The sequence below is a fragment of the Maylandia zebra genome, linkage group LG10, assembly GCF_041146795.1.
Source record: "Maylandia zebra isolate NMK-2024a linkage group LG10, Mzebra_GT3a, whole genome shotgun sequence".
Lineage (NCBI taxonomy): Eukaryota > Metazoa > Chordata > Actinopteri > Cichliformes > Cichlidae > Maylandia > Maylandia zebra.
Genome location: NC_135176.1, coordinates 2,492,099 through 2,514,527, shown reverse-complemented (window position 1 = coordinate 2,514,527; position 22,429 = coordinate 2,492,099). Strand labels below are relative to the sequence as shown.

The window sequence follows — 22,429 nt, the reverse complement described above, 5'->3', positions numbered from 1 at the left end:
TTGACATTTCACGCTGACTGGAAGAAGACCTGTTGCTCCCTAATGTATGCTGTGCAGCTCCACAGTTAGCACAAGCTGCTCACCTACAGGAGACATTTAAGTCTCACTGGGCCCCATCCTCAAACAAACTACACATTATAAAGGCTACGAACAGGCCTCTGTCTAAATCATCAAGCCGAAAACTTGACTTGCCAAGCCAGAAATAGCTGCCTTCCCTCTTAAGCGTTTTGCCTTCTCTCTTCCTTTCCACTGCTGTTGTCAAACCTGGCACATTTCAAGGCGATTCAGGAATTTGGTGAGTCAAGCCTTCTTACTGTCTAATCCCCTGACAGGCTTCACAACACGCCCCCGATCATATCCAAATGCTGCTATGGCGTCACAGGTTTTGGGCCAAAGCTAACAACAGCAGATAAGACTTGTGCGTTTGATGTGGTTTAGTCGTTTCACAGGGATTTCCCTAAAGTAAACATGACTAAAAACCTGATACGTGGTATGGAGGAAGCCAAGTTTTCTTTTTGCTTTATTAGAGTGGCTCTTATTGACTGTCTGGCCTTTGAAGACAGACTGACCACAGCACAGCATGTGGAACAAAAGCTGAGAACATCCTCGCACTACTCAATGGTGCTGATGTGCTACAGAAATTACAAAGACAAAATCTGCAACACTGATATACTGCGTATGCAGTATGCATGTTGCTATCGTCTTCCTGTGATCCAGTCCCCTCAAAACATCAGTACTCTCTACTATTTATGACGAGCAGTATACAAACCCCACTTATGATGCATAGAAAGCCTGGGTTGGGTCAGTGGCTGTCAAACTCAGGTGTCTGGGCCACAGACGACCACGCGGTGTGCGGAGGGGTATTTATATTTATCTTACATATTGTCAGAATGTAAGATATTAAAAAACCAAAACAAAGAGGTATCACAACTTTTAAAAAAAGGTGAGAAAGAGAAAATGTATTCCCAAATAAGGAGGAATGGACGCTTGGAGAACACGAAAAAGGAAATGATCAAAAATACAGCAATTCCACAGAGAACCTGTCAAGCTTAACGTCCCTTACAAATGCTTATTTTAGGTGTATAACTCAAGAATTTCTCTTCCTTTTTTTTTGCACTGACAGGAGCGCAGCTGTCTAAATATTACAACCCTCGGTGTACTTCATGCAACACAAATCCTTTTGCTAACTTCAGTCACTGTGGGGTTTGGGGAAGATTCACATCCACCAGCTGTGGCGTTGAATGTGCATGGCTAGGCGCCCTGCCACACCTTGCTCCCCCCACACACGTGTACGTAGCCCTGCTTCCAGGCACCGGAGTGGGATTAGGACCCTGTGAACTTCTGCCAGGCCCTCAGCGGATGTGGAGCGGCAAATGGGACCATGTTGAACGTGTTTGCTTTGATGTCGACAGACTGCGTAGTTTACAAAGAACTGGTTTCTGGTGCTGTCTCTATATGCCTCTCGATAATAGATTCACCATTTCCCCCACTGTTTCCCATCCTTCAGCGAGATTAGAGGAGAAAAAACTATACTGCTCATTTTTCACCAGGGCTGCATTGTATATACTCTGACATGTTATGATGTGTTTCTGAGAGAGAACTGTTTGGAAATCTATTAAGATATGATCAGCAGTTTCCCAGATGAGCATCACGAAGCCCACTGTATAAAAATGACATACGCTCTTTTCGATTCTTACACGCATTCTTTCTGCTTTTCCATTCGGTCTGTATAAAATATCCAAGATGAACCCACTATGCACCCGTGGTGTGGGTATGAATTATTTCTATATGTAGGAGGCAAATGTTTCCAAATCTGTTCTGGAAACAGTTCCCTCTGTCATAGCCTTCACCACATCATTCTTGTTTGGATGTGTGGAAGGAAGAAAAAGGTGGCAAAGAGGAGGATAGGCAGCTGATTAGCCTGCCTCTCACGGGCTATATAGCAAAATTACCTGCAGCTGTCACGTAGCCTCTTAAAAACATCCATATTTCATAAGCCGAGTCCCAGCTCCAGGCATTCCTTCTGAATTCAGCCTTTTTAAACCCGGCAGGAAGAAGAACCGGAACTGACACGGACAGAAAGCAACAGTGCGTCCAACAAAGCTGTACTTTTATGACAAAATGTGTGGGTCAACTTATTAAGTAACACAAATGAACAAATAAAATGTTGAAAACATACATGTACGCACATTACGATCAAGGAGCAATAAAGGTGGATAGTTTCTTTTTTCAAGCAGCAGTCAGAAGTTGACAGATTTGTTCATTCACACCACTTTACAGAGGATTCTTTCATCAGAGCCCTGTGTCAGGCCGGACTTTCATCTGGGCGAATCCAAAAAAGACGGAATGTTCCATTTATAGAAGTTATACAAGTAACATTACATCAGTGAAATACTGGAACGTTTGTCTTATGACTACACTTTGTTACTAAGCTGCTTTTTACTGTTTTAAGATTTTCATTTTTCCTGTGACTTACTGCAGGTTTGGGTAACAGTAGGTTACAGAAGCAACCATTTATTTAGCCAGGGGCGCTCAATTTAGGTGGAACACCTAATGGAACGATTAAAGAATGAATCTAGTTTTAGGAACGATTTTTTTGGGAGGCCTACAATTTGTTTTTATTCATTCCACAATTAGAAGAGGAGGCTGTGGTGCTCACAGGGACTGGTTTCTATTTGTGAAAGTCAGAGCAGAGGCAGAAAATCCAAAGAAAGAAACTAAAAAGTAGAAACTAATAAACTAAAAAGATGGAAATCTAAGGAGCTTAAAGTGGACTTCTTCAGGTTTCAGACGTTTCAGCTCCCATCTGAGAAGCTTCTTCAGTTCTAAGAGCTCGGTGGAGAGTCCGAGGTATTTAAGCCCTGATGGGAGTTGCTCCTTAAGAGGGTCCCTGACCCACTATTGATCATGTTCCTCCTCATATAAGGCAATGTGTGAAAACGGGTGTGGTCATTATCAGCAGAGGTTTCAGGGGACACCACTGTGAGACAGTTTCTGACCATTAAACTGACCTCACAGCCCGCTGTTCACCAGCGGTGCTAGCTTCAACTATGCAAACACAAACACTACGTTAGACGAACAGAATCGACTTCTTTTATTTGGTTTCTCTGTCCAAAATGTGAACATTGGCATCCTCGAAAGACTGACCCAATGTGGATCTGTCCATTCTGCTCACCCTAGCTGGTGTCTGACCTTCTTTACTGTGCATCTCTGCTGATTGGATGAAAGCCCAGTTGGGACAACCACATGTTTAAAGAGCTTTCTTTACATGCGTTCCTTTTCTTTCCCTTCTGCCTCAGAGGGGACGTTTTCTGCCCGGTGATGCAGAGTCCTGATTACTCCAAGTTTGTGTTCCGGAGGGTGGTGGGAGTCAAAGAGTCGATACTGGTCTGCGTGTGTGGGCTTCCGATAAACTTCAGCATTGAGGTTTCCATTCTCCTCAGTGTACACAGCACAGTGCAGAAATGGCAAACTATTATTCTTTGTATGGTGAATTTTATGTTTCTATTTACTGAGTTGATGTGAACAGTGACGGATTCTATTTCTTGGGTTTTGATTTGTCATCAACGTATTTGTACCAGTGGTTAGGTACTGTCCCTTCAAAAGGGCAAAGAGCCTCACTTTCCACTTCCACAAGGTTTGCCACAGTGGGTGACACTGGGGAGCCCGTGGCACATCCATGTTTTTGTCTGTAGAAACCTTTATTGTATTTCCACTGCATGTCTTTATCCTGTCTTCCTTCTCTCATCCCAACCAATCACAGCAGATGGCCCCGCCCCTCCCTGAGCCTGGTTCTACTGGAGGTTTCTTCCTGTTAAAAGGGAGTTTTTCCTTCCCACTGTCGCCAAAGTGCTTGCTCATAGGGGGTCATATGATTGTTGGGTTTTTCTCTGTATGTATTATTGTAGGGTCGACCTTACAATATAAAGCTCCTTGAGGCGACTGTTGTTGTGATTTGGCACTGTGTAAATAAAATTGAATTGAAAAATTGAAACTGAATATTTAAAATATTTGTTTGTAAGGCAGAGGTCTGACAGTGATGGGGGTAAAGCTAATTCTGTTTTCTAAGGCGCTGTCTTGCTGTAGTCATTTTCTGACCGTCTCCACTGTCTCAGTTTTGGGACTGCAAGTGAAGAGTGAGACCACAACAAAGGGCTCTATGGTTTCATCTGGATCAGTGTAAATGTCTGAGTTTCTGATTTGGTCTTTGAACTGAAGAAGCTTCTCGGATGAAACAGCATCAAACTCGTCTCTGAAACTCGTAGAAAACCATGACCTGTAAGGCTGGGAACCCACACCAACATAAATCCAGTGGAGTTGAGTCCCAGAACATAAACATGGACAGCATACCATTGTAGGTTTCATTTAAATATGTACATATTTATGTCTAATATTGGTTACAATTTCCTGTTGTACTCTGCTGTATTGAGTAGCTAAATGGCAAAATATCAAAACGTAACTAAAATAGTTTTGCTCAATATGTACGAGAGGTTTAAAGACGACTTAGTGTTGTGGCACGCCATCAATTATTAGTCTTCAGAGGTGCCTGTAGGCAGACAGAGTGCGCTTCCAGTCTTTGTGCTAAAATAAACTAATCAGCTGCTGGCTGCTTCATATTTACTCTACAGAAACGAAAGTGAACATCAATCTAGTTCGTACGTATTTTCTCCACATGCCAAACCGTCTAATCGCTGTGGCAACATAGCTGAAGCTCTATATCTTCTGACAGTGCTAATGACAGATAAATCTGTAACATGTGTTTGTGGCTCAGTGCTGCTCAAAATGATGGGAACGGCAGTTTCTTTCACTCAGCTGATGGCTTCTGAGTCAGTACAGAGCAACTCCTCTCTGTCACTGTGGTCTCGTTGTCACATAAGAGCGTGGCTGTGGAAAACCGCTGCAGAAGACTTCCACTTTCTTTAAAACCTCCCATGCGCTCGCGCACACACAGCTCCAGGGTTAGCAGACCCACGCTTTCATCTCATCTGTCTTTGGGCTCTTCCACTTCCCGTGAAGATTTTTTGGGAGTGGGACAGAGTTGAGAGCTCGAGCTTTTCATGGCGTCTTTCCTTTCAAAACAAAAGATTATTCAATTAATGTGTGTAATACACATTTTCCCCTTTGCTGACCCTGGGAGAGGAGATCAAAGACAGCTTTTTCTTTTATAGGGAAGTGGAGCTGAAGTCTGATGGAGACCAACTCTCAGGTTTTAGTAAAGGGTTACTCACAGGCCATAAGACTGGAGCAGAGATCTAAGCATTCCAGTGGACAAAGTAGCTGCTGTAAAACTCATTACCCACTCCTTTTTTTTAGATGTAGGGGAATGATGATGTGCAGGGACGTTACATCATCATAACTTAAAACAAAGTATTCTTTTAGCAGCACTTTCAAAGTCTTTTGTAAATAACAGTCTATGTGACAAACGCAACGAATGGCTGCATCAGATCTTTATTTTCATTTCCTACTAATGACCCGACTACTGCGCTGTATATTCTGTATTAATCTGTTGTTTAAGGCAGCGGCCCCCAACCATTTTTGTGCCACGGACCGGCCTGTAAGGTGTCGCGGATAAATACAACAAAATAAAACCGGTACCAAAAAAAAAAAAAAAAAAGACGATTTATTCATAACATGCGGGAAAAGAGCCAGGGAAATTAAGTTAACGATAAAAACCCTGAAAACCATAAATGTCACACCCGAGCGTCAACTCTTGCGGCCCAGTGCCAAACGACTCGCGGAGCGATACCGGTCCATGGCCCGGGGGTTGAGGACGCTGGTTTAAGATACAAAACATGAATGGCACTATTGCTGAGTAGCTGACTAATTCAAAAGTAGTCTGTTTGTTTTGGCAGCAGTGCTATTAGCCTACTTTGGCCCATTTCATGGTTAAAATCACTAACAGGGACAAAAGTGTTTGTAAGTGAGTGTTGAAAAGTGTCAGACTGAAGACTTTGTCCTTTTTCTAATAGTTCAGCTTTTGAAAAACGTGCTGGTCATTACTTATGTAAATTGGCAGCTTGTGTGTTTAGAAATGTGTGCGTTGTTAGCAGATCTCCAGCAAAAATGTCGACTCCAAAGTTGGCGTGTTTGAGACTGTCCATGTCCATTTGCCCTGCTTAGTAAACTTTACAAACTATTAACTTGGAGCATGGCCTATACTTTGAATCTAGCTAATCACAGCTTGCATGTGAAGCTGCATGTGTCTCTTGCAAACACAGAGCAGATTTCTGAATCATCTTTAGAACCCACTGTAGAAAGTGTCTGCGTCATTCTTACCATCGCACCATCAGCCCATGTTCCAGGAAGTTCTTCAGGTTGGGTAGTGTCTGCTGCAGGTCTGGGGTGGTCAGTCCATGTTGATATCTCAGCTGCAAGACAAGGGAGCCACATGCTGTGTCATTAACTCCTGACAACCTACCACGTTGTACTGAGCCACACGTAACCTTACACGTAGCGTATGGTGGGCCGGCACCGTCGCATTTAACTCTGACACATGTGCACAGTCTCCATGTTTATAGGAGATAGAAATATTACCTACAGAAGAAGTCTGCATTCTTTCGCCATGACACAGTACTATTCTCCCCTTCAGACTATTATTCATCTGGACACAGAGTGGGCAGTCTTCCCTGATAACAGGCATGTGCGCTAATATGTAAAGTGTGTGGAAAGACAGGAGATGAGATGCGGGTGGCAAGAAACAGCAAACACGTTACTGAAACATCTGGATGAAATGGGGCAAAGACAGGACATTAGAAAGCCCATTACATTCTCCCATGATCTCTCTCTCTCTGACTTCTATATTTGGCCTTGAACAGTCCCCTCCTTTTAGCCACAGCACTTTATTTCATGATGATACAATCAATTCTTACATTTAAAAAAAAAAGAAAGAAAAAGTTTCAAGGCCACTTTGAACCTCCAGCACTCGTGTCTCCTCCAACAGTTGAGTGATGTCACAGCAAGCCATCAGTTGTCCCGGGGAGTTTATTTAACCTATATCACTGAACAGCAGAGGAGCATCATGCCACACGTCTAGCTTATATCTCAGAGGCCCCTCTATCACATACACACTGCCTACATCAGCTTACATCTGTTTTGTTTCCACTTGGGTGCCACAGCAACCACTCAAATTTCTTTTTTAAACACTTCTGTGGTGAAGAGATGAAGCGCACATGACTATGGCAGTCCACTCACTCAGGATGCACTCAGATGCAGCTCGTTGATATACGAGCACTTAATGGATAAGCGGCCTAACTGAAAAAGGAATTAAGGAGAAATAAATGTTGAGGCCTCTGAGGTCAAAGATTAGATTTACCTGAAGAAGAGAGATGTTTTCAAGGTCGTCAGCAGGCCTTCAGACACATCCATACAAGCTTTTTTTTTTTCTTGTGGTAAATTTTGTTGTAGTGGCACAGTAGCCACACCTAACATTTAGGTTTCACAATCCGGTGCTTTTGTGGGGCTCTCTTAAATGAAGTGTGCGAAGTGATTGTGGTTACAAAGCACAATTAAAGAGTGTATTTTCTGCACTAAAAATCCTTTAATTTTCTCAAAAATCATCAGTGCGCCTCATGTATGAATTCTGGTCGTGCTTACTGACCTCAAACCGATTTTCTGTGCTACATGGTGCTCAAAACTCTGTCAAAAATGTTTTAGCACGACTTTGCTAAGCTACGAAGCCGCACCGCTTGATGGATTGTTGGAGCATTACAGCTACCGTAGTCAGGAGCCTCGCAGAGGAATCTGGGTCCTAAACTCCGTCCGTTTCAGGTCCCAAGTCAAGCGAACACTGCAGCATCACTGAGAGTTACAAACTGTCTAAATTCTTTAATTTTTAATAAAATGATCAGCGTTGCTGCTTTACCAGGTGTAACAATTAAGTTTAACATCCAGGCATCCATGAAAACAGAATGTATTACATCTAACGGAGTTAGAAGTTAGCAGGAAGTTAGCTCGCTAGCTTCCACCTAAACATGATATTGCATGTTCTGACTGAGAGATTTCTGAAAGAATTCAAACGTACAGCTCTGCTATCACTTCCAACATAAATGAAGACAGAAAAATAAACAGCAGTGACGTTTGTAGGGTTGCTGAAGTTGGGCTAGCTGGTATATAATGATGTGCTACGTGATCGCTAGCGACACAGCTATGTTAGCATAACATAAACACAGTGAAGCTGGAGGATGAACGCCAACTTTTTTCCACTCGATAAAAGTTAACGTGAAGGTTCCTGGTGGTTAGGGACAAATGCAATCGCATGGCAGGATGCTGTAAACGGACCAAACTTCAGTCAGGAGAACAACTGAGATAATCCATCCACAATGCGAGGTTAGTCATTAATATACTGCAACAACATGGGAATAGAGCAGCTGCCAGAGAACGCAGCATTAATGAATCAATGGTACAGAAGTGGAGGAAGCAAGAAGAATGAGTTGAGGAAAGTTTGACTTATCTGACTGTTTTTGTTTCACTTAATGCGCCTTATAATCTGGTGCGCCTTATGGTCCGAAGAATACGGTACACAATAAAAATTCCCCAAATTATATTTATATGCATTATTTACCCAAAGACATAAGTTTCACTGTGTAACCAACAGGAGAGCAGTGAGGCTTTGTAGAGGACTGCTGCACACTCGTCTCTCAGCTCACAACACAGAGACCAGTGGTAACTGTAAGGATATCCATCTGAAGCCAGATTAGGACCCGTAACAGCGTTGATGGAGCTGATCTGTTCAATTCTGCATTTTTCTGTGTCAGGATGATGTGGTACTGTCACCCCACCTGGCAGGTGGACGGTGTGAACACAAGTTGCGGTTTGATAAGGTTTAAAGCAAAAATATGTTTGGCAGTAGAAGCTCTTCAAATATGAGACACCCAGACAAAGACCAAGCGTGGCTCTTGTAAAGCTTGCTTAATAGCAAGTAGAGGCATAAAGGCACTGAAATAAAAAGGTCCACTCAACATAAATCCCCTTCAATGTCAACAGCTGCCAGAATAATGTGCACACTGTATGGCATGAAGGGTACAGTATGTGTATGATGGACTGAAGTGTTTTGCATCAATCTTGCAGTGTGTTTTTGCATGTGTGTGTTCTGGTCTCAAATGGTCCGTGTCTGTTAGGGGAGCACCAGAATCAACAGCTCTGACAGTATCAGAGGGAGGTTTTATCAAACACAGCTCATAGTGGGGGAGTCGGAGACAAGGGTGACACCTCAAAACCCAGCTGATGATGGAACGGTCCAAAACCTACGAGAACAACACAGAGATCCCATTCATGGATCAAGGTAAACATCGGGGTTCTGACCAAGAGATGGTGGAACTGGGTTTGAATCGGTAGGCCAAGATCAATAACACCAACAGATTTAGACCCAAAGAAGAAAAAGCACAGCAATGTCAGCAAAGTGGGGCTGGCTGCTAAATGCTACAAAAATTCAAAACCCTTTCCTACCTCACATCAGTCCCAGAGCTTTAAAAAGGAGAAAGCAGGAATCATGAATCAGATATAAGTATAAGGTTAAAGCCTTTGTAGAACATAATGTATGTTTTCCCTCTCAGTTAGGCAGCGTAACAAAACGCTATCTTTAAAATCCCATTACTTGGCCTGTGTTCTTGAGTGTGTGAAAAACACTGATGTCAAATTACATGGCTGTAAGTTCGAGTGCGTGTGGAGGAGGAAAAGCATGAGCCTGCATTTGGATTTGTTCCTTTTATTGTTTTCCTTATGATTAGAAAGTATGCGACGTGCAGCAAGCGGATATGAGCGAATACGAGAGACTGATGGGTGACGTCACAGTCTCGCTCCCAGTGATCTTCAGCACTGTGGAGGCTGCCGTGAGCAATTCAACTTCTGATGTGTTTGGTCTTGTTTTGTGCGACATACAGTCGACCCCCCGTCTACACCTGCCTCTGTATGACATCATTGAGAATAGGGCTGGGCCATATTATACCGTTCACGGTAATACCGGTATAATGTTAGGCAACGATAGGAAAATGAAATATCGCGATAGAATGGGAGTAAAACGCGCATGCGCAGTGCCTTTGTTTTCATACGCACATGGCCGATTGTTGAGTGAAACAGATGAACCAGAATTGGTTTGTAAAAATGGTGCAACTTCAGTGATGTGGAACTGGTTTGGTGTTTGTCCGTCAGATACACGACAAAGCACATTTTTTTGCAGAACATGCAAGCGGCCGTTGTTATTGTCATATTTGTCGGACTAAGATGCTCTTAAATCTGGGAGTAATCTGGGTCCTAAACTCCGTATCCTTCAGGTCAAACAACACTGCAGCATCACTTAGAGTTAAAAACTGTCTAAATTCTTTCATCTTTAATAAAACGATCAGCATTGCTGCTTTACCAGGTGTAACTATAAAGTTTAACTTCCAGGCATCCATGAAAACAAAATGTATTACATTTAACGGAGTTAGAAGTTAGCAGGAAGCTAGCGGAAGTTAGCTCGCTAGTTACCTAAGCATGATATAGCATGTTCTGACGGAGAGATTTCTGAAAAAAAATCAAACGTGCAGCTCTGCTATCACTTCCAACATAAATGAAGACAGGAAACTAAACAGCAGTGACGTTTGTAGGGTTACTGAAGTTGGGCTAGCTGGTATATAATGATGTGCTACGTGATCGCTAGCGACACAGCTATGTTAGCATAACATAAACAGTGAAGCTGGAGGACGAACACTAACACTTTTCCACTTATAAAAGTTAACGTGAAGGTTCTTCATGGTTAGAGACAAATGCAATCGCATGGCAGGATACTGTAAACGGACCAAACTTCAGTCAGGAGAACAACTGAGATAATCCATCCACAATACGAGGTTAGTCATTAATATACTGCAACAACATGGGAATAGAGCAGCTGCCAGAGAATTCAACATTAATGAATCAATGGTACAGAAGTGGAGGAAGCAAGAAGAATGAGTTTAATAAAGTTTGATTTATCTGACTGCTTTGTTTAGCTTAATGTGCCTTATAATCCCGTGCACCTTATGGTCCGAAAAATGCGTACTGCACACTGCAGTTTAATGTTGCAAAGCACCTCTTTTTAACTTCAGTGGATATTATACATGGTTATGCTCAGGATATGTCAGCCCATTTCTACTGGAAATGCCTTTTGGTTAAACTTTCAGAAAGGAATTTGCATTTGCACCGTTACATTTTTATAAAGCTTTAATGTACAAAAAAACCAGCTTCTTGTTTAAGTGAAAATGAATGGAAGGTTGTCTTTTTGCGCTAGTAATGTTGTGGAGTTGTATTTTGTCTCGCATCAATTATATCGTCGGTTATATCGTTATCGCAAATTTTCAAATATATATCGTGATAAATATTTTTGGCCATATCGCCCTGCTCTAATTGAGAAAGAATATTCCTAATATAGTCACATCAGAAACATAAAGACACCTGTGGGCACAGAAACCGTCACTCTACCTGGTGTTCAAATCTTCTTTCTGCAAGGGGCAGCCAAGCAGAAGAAAGTAGGCTTAATAGGAAAGTAGGAGCGAACAGCTTGTTTCAGAGGATGAGGGACTGCACCAAGACGTAGTACGATGTAAGAAAGGTTATTACTGAACTGCAAATCATGCAAAACAGCTCTAGTACCATCTGTAAACAAATACATTGTGCTGGAAATGAGCACAGTTGGTATAAATATGTCCGTCCTGAGGAAGCCCATATGTGGTTGCCTTGTATTCTGATGAGGAACATGGCTGATCCTTTATAATGTATGCCTCCTACAAGCCAACGCTGAAGAATTCCAAACTCTACCTGCATGGATATTCACTCAAGCCAAATCTCTGCCAGTGTGCACCAACAACACTTGAGCTAAGTGTGTGCTTGGCAGCAGTGCAGAGCCACCAGTGCTGGGTGACTGCAGCTTCACACAGTCTCTGTAATGAGGTGTTAAACACATTCAGACAGTTTGTAAGGCTGAACGCATACAGCCCTACAGCTGACCCAGTGCTCAGCCAGCCAGACTATCAATATTCATAAACCAGTCTGGCCCTTCCTGGTAGAAGCTGCATTAAGTTTCTCCTCAGGGTTCACAGGGTATGTGTATATGAGTGCTGCTTGTGGCCTTTGTGTAGGGAAGACATTTTTCCTGTAAGCTGGCTTCCAAATATGCAAGCATCAACCCTCTTATTTCTTCTTCTGACCCGCCTTCTGATCTCTAGACACAAACAGAAAATCAAAAATGGAACGTAGAGAGCTGAAAATACTGCAAAAGAAGATGAAAATTGTGAGAACCCAGCAACAGCGGGCCACAGGCCTGGGATCAGCAAAGCCATGAAGCTATGGCAAAGAGTTGCTGAAGCTAGGTTAAGAAGAGAGGTGGTGATCAGTGAGCAGTGGTGTGGCTTCATACTGAGAAAGAACACTACAGATGTGATGTTTGTTTTGATTGATGGAGACGTATAGAGAAGTTAAGTAGGAGTTGCATTGTGTCTGTGGAGCTAAAGAAAGCATATGATAGAGTAAGACAGGAGCTGTGGTACTGAATGAGCAAGTCAGGAGTGGCAGAAAAGCATATAAGGCTGGTGCTGCACATGCATGAGGACGGTGAGGTAACATATGGGTTTAGAGGTAGAGGTGGGACTACATCAGGGGTCTGCGCTGATGTTTGCAATGGTAACTGACAGGCTGACAGACGAGGTCAGGCAAGAGTCTTTGTGGAGTATGATGTTTATGTGATCTGCAGTGAGAGCAGGGAGCAGGTGGAAGAGGGCCTGGAGAGGTGGAGGGATGTACTGGAGAGAAAAGAAACCAAAGTCAGTAGATGTGAGACAGACTACATATGTGTGAAGGTTTATGAGCTGAAATACCTTAGTTCAACCATCCAAAGCAACGGGCAGTGCACAAGAGAGGTGAGGAAGAGAGTGCAGGCAAGGTGGAGTGGGTGAAGATTAGCGTCAGGGGTGAAATGTGAGAGAAGGATAGCAGCAAGAGTGAATGAAAAGACTGGTAGAGATCTGCTATGGTGTATGGTTTGAAGACAGCTGCGCTAACAAAAAGAAGGAGGCCGAGCTGAAGATTAAGAGCGAGCAGAATGGACAGTATTAGAAATGAGTACAGAGATGACAAAGTTAGAGAAGCAAGGCTGAGAGAGTTTGCAGACCTCAGAGGAGGTTTACAGATGTAAAGTAAGAGGACATGAAGAAAGTTGGTGTGTCAGAACAGGATGCTGGAGATATGATGAGATTGACGCAGATTCACTGTGGTGACCCCTAAAGGGAGCAGCTGAAACAGCAGTAGTGAGAAAGACCTGATGCAGCTTAATGGCTTAAAGCTGGGTGTTATTTCCAACTCTGTGCTCCATGAAAGCTTCGACTGCAGGATGGAAACAAACAGCTAAACAGGAAGGTTTAGATTCTGGTCTAAAAATTCAAACTGTTTTTGGGAGTGTGTCACTGACACAAATAAAAAAGGGCTTGTTTTCTGCTGCACACAGCAGGATTGAACTTTTGCGCAAACCAACAGCATGCAGAAACAATCTCAGTGTTTCTGTTAGCAAATACAGAGCCGCTCAAACAATTGCTCAGAATCAGATCACTTGAGAGAGCTTGTCATTTCCAGTTTCCCTTTCATACCTCCTTGTGATTTATGCTGGAGTCGTTTACGTGTTTGTGCACGAGTGTGGATGCGTGCTTTCATGCTGCCCACAGGGTTCCTTGTAATAGGGCTAACCATGTCGTGGCAAGAAATTCCCAGGGCCCATTGAGGACAGCTGAAAGGTGAGAGGATCTAGTTCGGGGTGGGGGGTTGGTGGATTGGGGACACCCACTGGGGCTTTTTCAAATGATGACATAGTGAAATCGATCTAGCAAGGGATCCTCCCTGCTGCACACGGTTGTGGGTATGTGTGTACATTCCCTTCAACAAAACCCACTCAGGGCTTTGGAGACTCTGCAGCGCGTCTAGTGGGTAATCAGTCTGTATGACAACAGGGTTTATTATGAGTGTGTGAGTTTAGAGAACGAGTGCAACTGACCCATCACATCTGAGAATTTGGGGACTCATCCCTATTCATCATCAAGATAGAGGAACAGCCCCAAGAATGCAGCAGTGTATACAGGCCCAGCTTGCCAATCCACTGGAGCCATGACCACACACAAACACACGCTGAACAGGGCTGGCGGGAACCAGTCAGTTTACAGTACATGCCACCCATCATTTGGCAAAATCTGCTTGTTTGCTCTGAACTCTGTAAAGACACTAAACAAGCACAGTACTAATCACATTCAGATTAAAACCACTAATATGGGCGTTTGCTGAGAATTTTGAGGTTTATTACTGACGACGCGTTGCAGAAACGGTCGCCCAGGTAACTGGTTTCTGAAGTCTGATTTCGAAACCTCAAGAGAAGAAAAAACAAAAACAAAAGTCACCATATTTAGGTCAGACAGAGTCAAGTTATCAAGCCTGGTGAGCAAGCTGCATCCCTGGTGCTAAATAATAAACTAATAAAGTACTCGACTTTAACTCATCACAACTAAAGCACAAATTTTTTGAATGGACTATACTGCACAGCGAGACATATTATTTATCATGTAACTGTATTAAAATGCTCCAAAAGGCTGCAAAAGTGCAAAGGTGAGAGGTCCAGTTCAGACTCGAATTAGCAAAGGTGACGTCTAGCAGACAGCTACTGCCGACAGCTGAACACCTGTCAGTTACAGCACACTTCATTTTTCGCCCTGGATTCGCCTGCCATGAAAGGGTAACTATCTGTAGTGGAACCAGGCTACAAACATGCTTTTCATGTTAAGTTTAACATGATAGTCTCTGGGTTTCACCCGTTTTTCCACTCCAGGAAATGCCATTTTTGCCATTTTTCAACTAGCATTGTGTTTCAGGATCAGAGGTTGCTATCTGTTGCAGCCCAAAACCTGAACTTGATGAGTTAAAAGGTGAAAGTCTCCAAATGAAACTCTGCAGTATCATATGCATGACTAGCCTGTCCACTGGGGTAAAGCCAGGAACGGTTATTTTACAGAGCACATAGGTTTTACATGCTCCCTGGGGAAGGTAATCAGGGAGCTCATTAGGTCCTATGACAGCTTGTTATAAGGGGGCTAACCAGGGGTTCCTCCCTCCACTGTCCCTGTGGTCAGACTGTGTACGGGATACTTCAGCAGAGGCAGCGAGGCTGACCCAGGCATTCGTTTTCATACTTAGACCTCATATGTTGAGAATTGGAGCTTTGGGAGATAAGTTGCCACAGACAATTTTTCAGAGCCGTGCCTTTTCTGGTTAAGATGATTGATTCATGAACAGCTTACATACCAGTGAATTACAAAGAAACAGAGCATACGTAGAAATAATATTACAGGAGCTGAATGATATTTTGGTGTAGCAAAATCCCCTGTAACAAATGATGACCATTAGTGTGGACTAATTTGTTACAGCGTAATTAAACTGTTCCCGTCACTCCTCTCATCATGATAGATGGAATTCAGTAAAGCCTACAGTGCTGTTTGTTAAGCCAAAGCTAACACACAGACCAAGTTTTAAATTACTATTAAAATCTGGTCAATTCTAAAAAGCCCAATGAAACTGTGAAAAAGCGTTACTGTACTTAATGTTGCATTTACCTCAATTTGAACCAATATGGGTTGTGATGCATATGGGCCGTCCCTCTGTTCAAGTGAGACATGCAATAAAAACAGCAGTTTCTTGGCTGATTAGAGCAGCTGTGGTGTCTTTTCGGGTCGTTTGGCTGGTGCGTGAAAATCACCCGCCCCACACGCAGCACGCGTGTGTGGCCAGAACTGCTTTGCACATGATTTTGCTGTTCTCATTATAGCTGCTATTATATTAGCATCTGTGTTTTTGTACAACCAGCGCACGCAGTGGCACGTCAAAGTACATTTTGTTCATTTGTGTTTGCAGCGATCCACACATACAGCTCTGAATCTCTTTTCTCTGTTTGCCTTCGTATCTGCTGCAGCCAACGGCTTCAAGGTCGAGTCCAGCCTTCAGGAAATAAACATCTGATTCACCTCAGTGGGCTGATATGGTGGAAATGTCAGAACACCATATTTACATATGGGGAGATTTCATCTGATATGTTATTTTGATGTTTCAATAAACAGTTTAAGTCAGGAGAAAGATTACAGCACTGGCATTATCTTTGTGGCTAAGCTGCAAAACCAGGCCGCAAAATTTCTTGTGTTATACAGTTTATATTTATACAGTTTGAACCTACAATACAACATGATTTAACCAAGCTCTGCTTGAACTTTGAACATCAGGAAGAAAACAAATTATTCTGGATTTATAACTTTGAAACTGAACCTGAAAGTGAAACTTTCCTAAAGGGACAACTGTGCCCTTACATCCCATTTGAACTTCCCTCTTTGCCATGTTTGCAGCTGTGAGCAACAATTAAAAATAAAAGCAAATGACATTTCTGCTCTTACGTCTTAATAACAACGTGACACATCTGTGTTGCTGTTGATGCATCTTTTCTTTGTCTTTCTTGGCAACTGCAACCAGACAAGTGCATCGCTAAGAACGCTGAGTCTAAAGTCCTTCGGGGAAGTGTTCGCTGTTACCAGTGTTTCCCAGTGTTAACTGACCAAAATCTCATATCTCGATATAAGACATTTATCGTCCCGACAACAATATAAATCACAAACATGTTACATTTTCTGTAAATTCTGTGAATCTCGGGCAACTTGACTTGTGTGAAGAGTCTTCAGCTGGGCGTCGTGCACCTGGAGTCGAGTGTTTTGACTGATGCGTGAAACTGTACACTTTTAGACATAAACTGTAACAGCCACCAGTATCTTTGTATTTATTACACGGCGTGCTGCGGGGGAAAGCCTGTTCTAAGCTTTGAGTCTGAGGTCATTTGGAGCGCCCGACGGCTCTTTTTTTGCTTCTCGCCCATAAACTCTCTCCACACTCTTTCACGTGACTCTTGCGTAGGTGGTAGAAGATGTTTGTCGTGTCGAGTCTGAGGTGGGGGCCGGTTTCCTGCATAATTTGCAGAGTACAGTTTTCTGGTCCATGTCAGACTTTTGATAACCAACCCATGTCCGTGCTACAGAGGCAGCCCCTCGTTTAGGAATAAGGTCCTGGTTTGTTTTGACTGGTCCTTCTGTTTGTCATCATTTTAGTTTATTTTGAAAATCTGAACTGGATCTTCAGCTTTACTGTGAAAGGTTTATGTGGAAAATAAACAAGACGACGGCGGAGCCACACGCTGGGTTTACCATCGTTGTTGCTAACGACAACGCGTAAAAACAGTCGCTTGTCCGTCCGTAGTGTGGTTATTTTAAATATAAGAGAAAGAGAGAACTTTTAGAAATTAATATAGCTGCTGCAGTGACCATCAAAACGATGAAATATTGCCGTAAACAGTTTATTTTGGGACACCATGAAACAAACGATAGCGTAAAATGAAACGATGTTTTTATATCGTCATCAGATACATATCATCATATCGAACAGGCCTAGTGTGAACCTTCACTATCAGAAGAGCCATTTTTGAGAAATTTTTGATTAAAAAACAAAAGAAAAACTCAAAGCCTGAAGTACCATTGAGAAAACTGCAACGCACCAAGCCATGTTTTAAACACACACACACGCCGTCCTGTTTTCAGAGTGGTGACCTCATGACTCCCTTAATGTGATGCATTTCAGGGAAACCTGGAAACTGTAGCGGCAGAAAAAGCTTTTTTACTCTCTCTCCAAACAGGCTTGCTAGTAGTTGGATGTGAACTTAATACATTACTGGCATGTTGCAAAGCTAGTATTAGCTTCATACTGGTGTAACTACGGCACCTCTAACAAATACCAGAAACCAGCAGTTACACTCAGAAATACCTTCTGGTCTTATCTCCAAGTTTTATCTTTTTTTGCCTTTTCCCCTCCTCAACCCCGTTTGCTTTCCATTAAACAGAACGTCCCCTCTGAGAATCTCTTTCTAGCTCACTGGTGGATTAGAAATGGTTGATTATGTTTGGTACAGTATGGTGCTCCTATGATTCCACCCATCTGGCCTATTCTATCCTACACAGTAGGCCCATAATGAAAATCAGCCTGTACAGCCATCAATCATCCACTAAATGAATTATATTGAAACGGTGGGCAGGATGCACGCAAAATGGCCGAGACAAAAGGGCAGCAGATGGGAGTAGTGAGAAAAAGTGACGTTTCACGGAAGGACGAGCATTTCTAATGTTGTACGTGGTCGTGTTAATCGCTGACCTGCTGTTTTTAGATTCTGCATTTGCGGCTTTGAGTTATCCGACAGGAAAAACGTCAAGTGGCGCAATGCAGGTTCAAAACCTCAACTGTCGTGCAGCACAGCGCACAACATGAAGTCCAAGTTGATTAATCACCAGAGCCTTTCATGTGTCTGAATAAATATACAGAGGAGGGCTGAAAAGTTGTTTGAGTCTGGCTAGGGTCATTCATTCACAACAAAAATTCACTTCCCTTAAGTTCCGAGCAGCTCTCCGGCCTTGAATACACGCCACGGCTATCATCATCCACTCTTTGAGCCAAGCTTAGAATTCATAAACACTGCGAGCGTTTGCTTACCAACGAGAAAGACTTCCCACATCTTTAGAGTTTCAAGAATCACCACCATGTCATTCACAACTTGTAAAAAAAAAAAAGAAAAAAAAAAAAAAGCATGACTATTTTCTAGCCTAAGTATTTCTTTTATTTCTTAGTTTAAAACATCAACCCAGTTACATTCGATTAGAAGTGGGCTGCATGCAAACGCAGGCAACTCCATTCATAGCTCAAACACCAGTGCAGGGCAGCGGTCCACCCACGTCACAGTTCGAGTGAACAGCTCCAAACAAGAAGCCAGTCGCATCAACAAAGCAGAACAGTAATATTTCTTCAGGTGTTGTATACTTCAAAAAAAATGGTGCTTCACATGTTTGTTTGGTTTTCTTTTAGAAAAACACGATTTAATATTAGACTTCCTGTTGTCCTTCTGGACGTGCGTAACCATAGAGGAGAGGCTGAACAGCTACAGCGTCTGTGTGGCAAGGATAATGATTTGACTGTTATAGGAGCTCATAATTCATATTTCTATTTTAGGAGTTAAAGAATTACCTATTGCTTAAAAAAAGCAGTGTAGACTACTGAGTAATGTTGTAAGCCCTCCATTTCTTCTGTTTTTCTTGGAGGTGGGAGCACCTGCACCTTGGCTGAAATCGAAGCCCATATTGAGGCAAAAATGATTTGCGCCGCCACAAAGACATACCGATTCAACACGAGTTGGATCGTGTCTTTCAAGTCATTATCAGATTTTTTGTCAACATTAAGCGCTGACCAGTTGATAAACTGCTTCCGTCAATTCCAGAAAAGTGTCAACACATGCAGGCCAGGCGCTATAAAAATAAGTTAGAGTTTTACTCTCACTAATTAAATCAACCAAACATTAAATCATGCTTTTTATTTTTAGACCTGCCTCAAAGCGGCTGATAGAAAACAGACTGAGACCACATTCAGGCTTAAACAATCAAATCCCTTTCTTCTACTGAGCAGCCCTTCATGTAGACGAGGAGGTGCACAGCATAAGCAACAGTGAGAACTTCCAAAGGAGCTGAAATGTAGCTAAATGTTAACATCTATCTGAAAAGATGTAACGCGACTCCTTCCGTGGTAAATGAAAGTCACGGGTTAATCATTGAAGACTTTATCTGCCCTTATCATCTAAAGCTCCACAGCTCAGCTCGCAGCGGCCTGTAACTAATCTACAGCACATAATGTCTAACATCCAGGATCCGGGTACCTGAGCGAGATCGGAGAAAAGTGACGGAAAGGAAAGGGGAAACAGTACTTATAGACTCTAAACATTTTACTTTAAGAATCCACTGGGGAAAAAAAGACAAAAACAATTGTGTCTCTAAATCATCTTGGGTGTGCCCAGACTTCAGCTGAGTGCAGGAGGCTCGACTGAAGCCTGGGTTACATTAGCTCCTACTGGCCGACATCCCTAAGCGTGTGACCACACCGTCAGAGGTCACGTTACAGTGTGGGTAATGCAAGTGGACGGTTTTGCAAACAAGAACCCCGAGGACTAAAGAAACAAAAGTCTCTCATTTTCCACTTTGCTACAGTTTAAAGTGTTACAGCACTGCATCCTCTAATGTGAAACAGTTTAAATGAGCTTTAAATGTCCTCTATCTACACACTTATACAGTGCAGCAGTATGTTTCAGGTTAAGGTTTTTGACCAAATTATTGGCTTTAGCACAGTGGCACCATCGCTTAAAAATGCATGAAACCCAAAGCAAACCACTGATATCTTCATGGGAACTGCATGACTGCATATCGTCACACAAGAATTTGAAATTCCTCCTTTAACGGTTGAAATGCAGTCATTTTTGTCAGTTTTGTTCCCGTCTCTTGTGTCAAGCAAGCGTGTGATAAAACAGCTCTTAGTATTTCATACTGAAAGCTCTCCCACTGCATTTAACATTTTTTAACTGTGTTGGCTTTCTCCTTTTCCCCTCTCCGCTCCCTCCCTCTGTCTCCTCCACACTCTGGTAATGTAATACAGGTGTGGTGTACTCACTGAGCCTGGGTCCGGTTCAAATAGAGCCCTAATTCAAACCAGATTCTTCTGTCGCATTACTTGTTGTTACACTTTGCCGAGTATCGTGTTGCTGCCAAATTCAGTCAACAGATTTACATAATTACGGGAAAGGCTGTATGAGACGAATAGGAAATTCAGTTAGGGACACCACTGGTGGCAAGAGACCAATGGTAGTCTCCTCTGAGCCCGAGCACTGCGAGGACAAGGTGGGTGCTGCAGTGCCATGATGTGGTTCCTGAGTGAGTACTGATCAGTGCAGCAGGCAGCTTGTCTAACGTGCTACAGAGTCACTTATTAGAGGTGCCACCCTCCTCGAGCGTCGCTCCGGCCCTCGAGCTAATGACCCTCGCCACTGTAACACTAGACAAACTAAGAAACCCAACACCTACGCGTGCTAGCTCTCTGTGTGAAATCACAACACCGACTCCAATTTCCTGTCAGCAGTACTGGCATGGAAGGCTATCATCAATCCTCCATGGCAGCTCTCATAAGGACTCCCGGTGCTTGGATGAGGCACACCTAGCAGAGTATGGTAATTCACTACTTTGTAGTTTCTAGTACAAAGCACACAAAGCTCGTGAAGCCACACATGTCCGTGGAATGAACAGCAGCTGGTGCCAAAGAATGAAGGGCACAGGAAACTGGAGCTTCATCAGAGCTCATCGCACACATCGACCGTACTCTTCGTTAGACGTAGTGATCCAGTGAAGGAGGACGCTTCTCCTGAATCGACCACAAATACTCACGACAACTTACTTATTTCAAAAATAGCGCGAGTCTGATCACACTCGTTTTATTACTTGGAATTAAAGCGCTGCGGTGTTTTACAGGGGAAATTTTTCTCTCCCTGTTTTTTAATACATGTGTTTCCACAAGGCCCCTGGAAAATACTAGACCAGAGGATGAATATATGGTTTGTGGGCAGGTGCCTCTCCTAGCTTCACGCTGCCCACATGTTCTCTCCGAGTCTATTTAACTTCTGGTGAATAGGGCATATTATTTTCTTTTCGTTTCCTCTTTATTTTGTGCATGTCTTTACGACTGAGATTTTCTATTAATTTTACCGCTGGATCCGAGGTCACAGGGAGAGCCTGGGCTGGAAAACTCTGTGCACATTTTTCATCTGTCCGAATTACCAGCTTGGAAATGTATTGCTTTCAGAGTGATGCTTGAGAGAGCTACTTATCCAAATGTCTGCTTAGTTTAACTGTCTATTTTTAAGTCTAAAGCATGAGTGAGCCATGACAAGAACTGAAGAATGAATAATAAATGATGTGGGCTTTGGTTTGGCTGTTTAAAAACTATTTCACACTACATAAAAACAGCAAACATTTGCATCTGGCAGATAGTATTAAAACCTCTTTCAGCCTACGTCACTGAAACAGTTTGTCAAGTATGAATACAACCTCGATGACAGTAAAATGACTACGTCTGGGCTGCAGTACAGCTCGCTGGCCAAGTACATGCCCTATCAAAACAGTAAGCAGAAAGCTGAAGATGAAATCTTAGACTTTCAATATTTCAGAGAGTTCAAAGGGACTTGCAGTCAGATCCTGCTGCGAGTTTACTGGATAAAACGTGCCACATTAAACTGCCCCGTGGAGCAATTTGACTCTGTGAGGATAAAAGGAAAACAAGAAGAATTTCATATATCCACTGTATGTGTACCACTTGTAATATGGACATCTTCAGTAGAAAAACTGCACTTTGGATTTGAATAATAGTCTAAAAATGTATTTATACATCAGCCACGAAGATGCAAATATTAAATATTACCAGTAGATTGTAGTAAGAACTACAGGCAAAGACAAAATCTTCATTATGCTTGAGAAAGGACACTTATGTAAAAGACTTCTAATGG

At 42.7% G+C, this 22,429-nt stretch overlaps 1 protein-coding gene across 1 annotated transcript in view; it reads right to left on the bottom strand.

The window, feature by feature from the left end:
* Positions 1–22,429, bottom strand: part of uvrag (UV radiation resistance associated gene) — a 95,582-nt gene that overhangs the window by 6,093 nt on the left and 67,060 nt on the right. Inside the window, exon 14 of the mRNA XM_004561625.3 lies at positions 6,277–6,368. Within this exon, the coding sequence (XP_004561682.2) occupies positions 6,277–6,368 (92 nt within the window). The remainder of the gene's footprint in view (positions 1–6,276; positions 6,369–22,429) is intronic.